The following is a 7,853-nucleotide window of genomic DNA, read 5'->3' on the forward strand; positions in this document are numbered from 1 at the left end:
AAGCATAAATTAGCTAGCATACGTTTAGTCAAGCACTTCGGTCTGACAGCTCCGACAGTAGTGCTGGCTGTAAGTCAAATCACAGGTTTATAAATACTAACACACTCATTCTATTGTTATGGTTTCTATAGTAACAAATCGTCCCCCAGACACTTGTATGCTGGACGTTCAACGTAACACAAGCCTAATAATAAACATGGAAAGTAAAAGAGAAAAAAAAAAATCATATAGTAATTGATACGGTAAAGGTTTCTGTAAAGAGAATACTTATTTCACGCTGATGGAAGGAGCATCAGGATGTCGTAGTGGTCAGTAAGGTTTCCACTAGGGGAAAGTCTTCAATACAGAAGGAATTATGCTTGGTGGTTTCTCAGCAACACGAAAAGCTGTGCTTTTTTTTTTTTTTTGGTCTTTTTAACTACAAGGAAGGGCGCAAACAGGAGGCTGGTGACTGTTTATAACGCAAGTGATAACAAGAACCGACGTAAATGTAACAATAATCTCATGACGTCGTTCGTTAATAAATAAATAAATATATCACTGACAAATTGCTGTGGTATAAGAGGAATTAAACACTTCAGGATGTGCTCTTATTGGATAATAATCATGGTGCTAACAGTAACTATGCTTTGCCCAACCCTGTCGCTGATAATTCTCCTATAACAGCATACCACTTTGTGATGTTGACTGAGAAAACTAATTTTGCACCAGATTGCAACACTAAGCCCATGTTGTCTTAAAGCAAGGCAAAAATCACACAGGCTACGTTTACATGGACAGCAGTAATCTAATTATTGACCTTATTCTGAGTAAGACAATATTGTGATTAAGGTGTTTACATGAGTCCCTTTTAGAATACTCCTTTCATGTTCAGGTTTTACATGTTATAGAGTATAGATCGATTAACGGCACACGTCATTACGTCCCCGTGCCACGCTGTCCGACGTTCCATCCACAATTTCACTTATCAACACACAGTTCATCTTCGTTATGGTACCGTATACAGTTTTGGGTGTTTCAATTTTAATTTACGAATGATTCAAGAGCAGTTAATTATTTGTCATGCTATACACTGCAAATGTGCAAATAGATGACTGCTTGAAGCCGTGGGCTGCGTCCCAAACCGCGTACTTACCTACTATATAGTAGCTGAAATACATGCATTTCTCCTACTATATAGAAGATAACTACGCTGTTTTGAATGCAGCCGTGCTCTCTCGTTTGCCGTCAAACGGTGGAGCACTGCAGTGTATGTGTGTGTGTGTGTCCTGTCGCACAATACGGTGAAAACTCGTACACGACGTTAATAGTGTGATTAAGGTGTGTACATGTCTGTAATGCACGTGGATAATGCGACTAAAACAGGAGTACTCCACACGTCTTAATTCCATTTGTGTTTCCTACGAGTATGACTTTAGTCGGATTAAGGTAATAAAAAAATTTTTAAAAAATTCGCAGTTTACATGGTAGTTTCTTAATCAGAGTATCGTCTTAATCCGGTTAATATTGGATTATTGTTGTCCATGTACATGTGCTGATTGTGACAATCAGAATTGACTCAGTTACTGTGAGGATCTTGGTATCAGATATCGTTATCAGGTATCATGTGATGTTGGTAGTATCGGGTATTGTTTGATGTTGGTATCATATTGAAGAAGAGGAAAAAATGGGAGCAGCACATCTCTAATGAAACATGTCCTCTTACCTGTTCAAGCAGTTTCTTGTATCTTTGTGTGGCTTGGTGAATGAGGTCTCGGACAGTCCAGCCTTCCTTACAGGGCACCACCACACCGGTGCGGCCGAAAGTGACCGTTACCTTCATCGTTAATCGCAAAAAGGTGAAACGAGCTGTTTTTTTCTGCTGATTTCACCAGGAGCTGCATTCAGAAAGACAACAATCAGTACTATCTTTACAGCATCACAACAATTCAATCACTTTCTTTCAACATATTACATGTATATTATTAAATATAACATCATCTTCATCCTAAATGTGAACATTTACAGCATGCACAAATACCCAACAATACATACTAATACATACTAATAAGAGGAATATGAAGGATCAATTAAACTCCACAGGGTCCTTGCTCAGCTGTGGTTCCTAGACATCACAAGAGTGTAAACTTCAGAAATTGGTTTGTTTTTCAGTCATTAAACATTCAGAAACATAACGTGTGCTGTTTTCTGTTTGAGAAACAAACGTAAAAAAAACAAACACTTTAAATAAACTTAAGGCAGAACAGCCCGCGGTTAAGCTGGAGAGAGATGCAGGAATGCTAAACTGGAGGCTGGATGGAAAGATGGAGAGGGATTAGCAACACGGCTAGCTAGCTCCACTAACAGCTCTCTCTATTTCTTTCCCTACATGAACTAAGCTTGCTTTCTCAAACAAACGTCAATGTGCAGGAAAACTTTCATCAGAAAACCTGTTTTGCTTCTTTTTCTTAACTTAGCTGAGCAGTGAAATCCGTAAAGCGCTTACGTTGGGGAAAGATGGAGAGGCAAAGCGGCTTATAGCGGCACAAAAACCCCCTCTGATCCGCGGTGCTTGGCTATCCACCAACTATCATCCTCTATTATTCGACCTTTGGGAAAAAGTCCAACTGTCCCATTTACACCAGCAGAAACACGTGTTTACAAACGGCTCCCATTAATCGCGGCTTTGTTTTTGCATGAATATTTTCTCTTTGCGCAATTCCGCTGTTCTTCCCGAGACTCCGCCGCCGCCGCGGTGCCAAACTTTACTGGGCCGCGCTGGAACTTTCTTAAAGGGCCAGTACACATTTCCCTCCTCACTCCTCTGCTCCTCACGCAGTAGATAAACTCCTGTTTTCAGCAAGAGACCCCTCTAACTGTACAATAAACCCAATGCACCCTTCAGTACAGATTTATAAACATTCATTCATCTTCATTTATCACTTTAAGGTAAATGGTCTGCACTTATATAGTGCTTTTATCCAAAGCGCTTTACACTGTCTCATTCACCCATTTACACACACACACACACACACATTCACCCATTCACACCCACACACATTCACCTATTCACTCATACACACACATTCACACATTCACTCACACACATTCACACTCACCCATTCACTCACGCACACACACATTCACCCATTCACTCACACACACATTCACCCATTCACTCACACACATACACATTCACCCATTCAACTCATACGCACACATTCACCCATTCACTCATACACACACATTCGCCCATTCACTCACACACACATTCGCCCATTCACTCTCACACACACACATTCACCCATTCACTCTCACACACACACATTCACACATTCACTCACACACACACACATTCACACATTCACACACCAGTGGTAGCAGAGCTGCCATGCAAGGCACTAACTTGCCATTGGGAGAAACTTGGGGTTCAGTGTCTTGCCCAAGGACACTTCGGTATGTGGAGTCATGTGGGCCAGGAATTGAACCGCCAGCCCTACGATTAGTGGACAATCCACTCTACCAACTGAGCCACAGCCGCCCCCTTTATTTATCACTTTATCCCAACTCCTGACTTTATCACGTGTTGTTACTCATAAATTTATCCTTCTTCATATGGCCATATGTGCTTGTTGAACATCCCATGTTGAGTCCCACTTTGCTGTTATAATATCCTCCACTCTTCTGGAAAGGCTTTCCACTAGATTTTAGAGCATGGCTGTGGGAATTTGTGATCATTCACAAATGGGCTGTAACTACCATAGACATTATTATTATTACCAATAATCAGATATGGCCAAATTGTCCTGTCCAATATTTGGTATTTTTGATGCTGCTCTGCTGCACTCAATTGTGCACCACTACGGATGTTGTTAGGATAACAAAAAGTTAGAAATAAATCAATTCTTTTAGGCTTGTCTGCCTCGGCGGTCTAGCAACACTCGTCAATGTCAAAATGTTTGAAATGGCCAATCCAATCAAAGAGGGTGGGGCTTTACTGTTCACAGAGTGTGAGGTGAGTGCATGGTGGTTTAGTGGTTAGCACATTTGCCTCACACCTCCAGGGTTGGGGGTTTGATTCCAGCTCTCCTGATGCTGCGGGGGTTTCCTCCCGGTACTCCGGTTTCCTCCCCCAGTCCAAAGACATGCATGGTAGGCTGATTTGCATGTCCAAAGTGTATGAATGTGTATGTGAGTGTGCCCTGCGATGGATTGGCACCCTGTCCAGGTTGTACTCTGCCTTGTGCGCCATGCTCCCTGGGATAGGCTCCAGGTTCCCTGCGGCCCAGTAGGATGAGTGGTATAGAAGATGGATGGAGTGTGAGGTAAGATGTAAGCTAAGTAGCTAAAGTTTAATATTTGACAACCTCCACGTGTCTATGTCCTTGTCAGGTACGTGATCAAAAAGTTAAAAAGTAAAAATGAAAAATCATTTACTTTACCGTGTGTCATTCCAAACCCAAATACTGTTACATATAACATAAAAGAAGATATTTTCCCCCCACTCTTTTCCACTCTATTACAGCTCTATTCCATAAAATGGCAGAAGATAGTGATCATGAGCTTTAAAGGTACACTATAAAGGCATCATAAAAACTATACTGCAAGTGGCCATACGAGAGCTTTGTGTCGTATGGACTGCTTTTCTGTATAGCGGTGTAAACATTCTTCAAAATTTCCTTTTGTGTTACACTGAAAGCAGCATACAGGTTTGGAACAACTTGACAGTGAGTCAATAATTTTGTGTAAGTAATTTTGTCTAGCTAGCTGACACAGACATGATGTTTTACAGCGATATTATGACAATAACGATAAAAAGACAATAATGAAAAGGCAATCTGGGACAGCAGAAAAAAGGGCAAGCTGACAGGAACAGGAAAGAAGTTAGCAGGGTGTATACACAGTGGAAGTTTTGTAATTCATATTTGGTCCGCTCTACTGTTTGGAACATATTATTCACTATATATGTGCATAATAAGAGGAAAGGCCTGCCTGGGGTAGAGAGTAAGTAAATCTGAAATACAATAAACCATCTAATCTAAGTTGTTTTTGTATTGTAATACACACTGACTTTACTGTAGTTATTTTGGTCCTAAATATAAAGGTCTTGCATTGTGTATATATAAATAATGTATGTATAAATATTTGGGCGTTTATTACATAGAGAACTAAAAAGGACCATTAAATTTATGACCCCACCCCCACCAAATGGTTTGGTTCCCCAAAAGCATACAAAGACAGCCTACAAAACTGCGTGCTTACAACTTGTGTACCAACAATTTGGGGAAGAACCAAATATCAGTTTGATGGTCTGGTGTCCACAAACTTTTGGCCATATAGTGTATAATATAAAGTGATAGTAATCTTTATCCAAATAGATTACTGTGGAGTGAGAATTTTAAATATATCTGGCCTAGATATTACTAAGCATCTAAAGATTGATGCTCTGGTGTCCACATACTTTTGGCTATATAGTGTATTGTAATACTGGATGTGTTTTCTGACAAAACAACTGATGCTATAAGTATACACTACGTTTAGTTTTCTGCTCGAGTCATTAAGTTCACAGTAATATAATACACAAAATAGCAGTGTCCTGGGCTATTGTTGTTGTTGTTGTTGTTTTTACGAAGATCTGTGGTAGGATACTTTGATAAGGAAGAACAAAACATTAGAACACAAAAGCCTATCCCAGGAACACTGGGCATGAGGTGGGAATACACCCTGGATGGGATGCCAGTCCATCACAAGGCACCATGCACACACCCATCTACACTTATTCACACCTGGGGGCAATTTAGCATAGCCAGTCCACGTACTGGAACATTTTTGGTAGGTTGGAGGAACCCGAGGAACCTAGAGGAAACCCACAGACATGGGGAGAACATGTGAAACTCCACCCAGACAGTAACCCAAGGTGCAGTATGAAGGTGCAGTGTATACGTTTATAAGAATTGTAATAATATACACTGAAAAAAAAATTGAATATGTGGTTGGTTAGATTTACGAAAAAAATATTATGTATGGCTTACATACAAAATATTAAGTTTCTCATCAAAACGTGATTTCATTGCTTATGCTAAACTTAATTTAAACAACTTTCTTATTAATTAGATTGAATTTATAACAAGTGAGCGGATTGCAACCTTGGTTCGATCCTCGGATCAGGTGAGAGTATGGAGTTTGATTGAATTCAGGCCATTGAAAATACATCATCCAATCACGTTGGATGTACGAAAAAGAATTATGTTATGTACTGTCCTCTTTCTCAGTCACACAACACCACAGCATTAATGATTAAAAAAACGTTTCTCAGGTGTTCTTGAATAGGTTAGAGTTAGCATTCTAGCTTCCAAAAGGGGTACTTGGATTTTTTTTCTAAAAATAAGAATAAAAAAACATCAACATGATGTATATCATAATATTTTAGGTTACTTCAACTACTTAGGTTACTTCATGGCTGCCAAGCTTGAAAAAGTAGAGCATTATAAACAGAACAGAGAACAGTTATCACATTAGAAACCTATGTTTTGGTCCAGTGTAACCAAACTCATGACGTGATTTAAAGTTCTTTTGTCAGGTGTCGTAATTCTTCTTCTTATCTTTGCACCCTTGATGTGTCAATAAGTACAAGCACTACTGATAAATGGCAGCATTTTCACCTCACAACTCCAGGGTCTGCTGTCCCTGAACTCGGTCTAGTGTCTCTCTGGAGTTTCTGTGCCTGTTCTCCTTGTGTAATTAAACTAGTGTAAACTAGTGTAATTATGTTAAACTAGGGCTGGATTTTGTTATTTGTACTTGTGCACTATGAGTGCTCTCTGAAGTAACGTAACTAAAACACATCATATAGGCCTGAGCTGAAGAGGATGCATCAGTTTAAGGTAAGTGATGCATGCATGCATGCAAACTAATGGGCAATAACAATGGCAGCCTGCCAGCTAGTACTGATTTCCCATCGTAGTTGACGAGGTCTAATGAAAACCCTTTTGGCCAACTAGCCAACAGGAAGAGTTCATTGTAATCTGCTTATGCTGTAATTTCTTTTCTGGGTCACCAAGTAACACTGCCTTGCTTAAAACCATTAATTAGACCCTGAAGTGAAAGTAATTCACTATGAGGTTACAGTTGAATAGCTGGAAAGTGGCCTATAAAATAATCATTTGCAATTTTGCTATCATAGATGACTCTAGAATGACATTTAAACAACCGTAATGTACCTCCCTAAAGCTTCCGTATATTCATATTCAAACATTTAACCTCTGGTAGCAAACACACAATTCTTACCATATGCTGAATATGTAATTAAGCAAAAGTGTTTTTATTAAAATCTCTTGCTTGTCTAATGTAAGTTTCAGTGGTTATACTTTACATTTTTTCTCTGTGACATGCACACAAACAACCGTCCAGTGCATTTACTGGAAGAGCCTGGTCATCTCTATGCCCGTCCTCCCATTCACACTCACTGCTTATGGCTGCTTCCCAACAGTCCCATCCTCCTCTGTGTCAGCCCATAGAGGAGCACAAATTTCTTAGTTTTAACCCAACTAGAGTCATGTCTTTTATTGTGAATGCCACAGATGGGTGGGGTTTGTATTTGTATTTAACTTTCTATAAGTGCTGGAATTAGTGATATTTTTAAGGGTCTAGTCAGAAATTCCTTGAAACTACACATGAACTATGACTTTACTAAAGAGTGTTTAGAACATATTCGCTCTGGTGAAGTCTGGCATAGGGCTTTTCTGCCTATAGCATACTTTGACACCTCTAGTTTAAGAAACTAGAAATAAATATATTTCACCAAATATATAAAAGTAAATATGTTTCACCAAAACTATATGGAAATGTTTTTATTTTATTTTAAATATTGCCTA

The 7,853-nt window shown here is 39.4% G+C and overlaps 1 protein-coding gene across 3 annotated transcripts in view; it reads right to left on the reverse strand.

The window, feature by feature from the left end:
• pard3bb (par-3 family cell polarity regulator beta b) overlaps positions 1 to 3,623 on the reverse strand; it is a 321,269-nt gene extending 317,646 nt beyond the window's left edge. For 2 of the 3 annotated variants that reach the window (XM_053627242.1, XM_053627240.1), the window contains exons 1-3: positions 2,486 to 3,623; positions 2,045 to 2,104; positions 1,706 to 1,877 (exon numbers count right to left, since the gene is read on the reverse strand). In XM_053627242.1, coding sequence (XP_053483217.1) covers positions 1,706 to 1,822 — 117 coding nt within the window. In that variant the 5' untranslated portion in view covers positions 1,823 to 1,877; positions 2,045 to 2,104; positions 2,486 to 3,623. The remainder of the gene's footprint in view (positions 1 to 1,705; positions 1,878 to 2,044; positions 2,105 to 2,485) is intronic. The other variant, XM_053627241.1, reaches the window with a different exon arrangement.
• Positions 3,624 to 7,853: the final 4,230 nt, after the last annotated feature.

The sequence above is a fragment of the Ictalurus furcatus genome, chromosome 6 (assembly GCF_023375685.1).
Source record: "Ictalurus furcatus strain D&B chromosome 6, Billie_1.0, whole genome shotgun sequence".
Classification (NCBI taxonomy): Eukaryota; Metazoa; Chordata; class Actinopteri; order Siluriformes; family Ictaluridae; genus Ictalurus; species Ictalurus furcatus.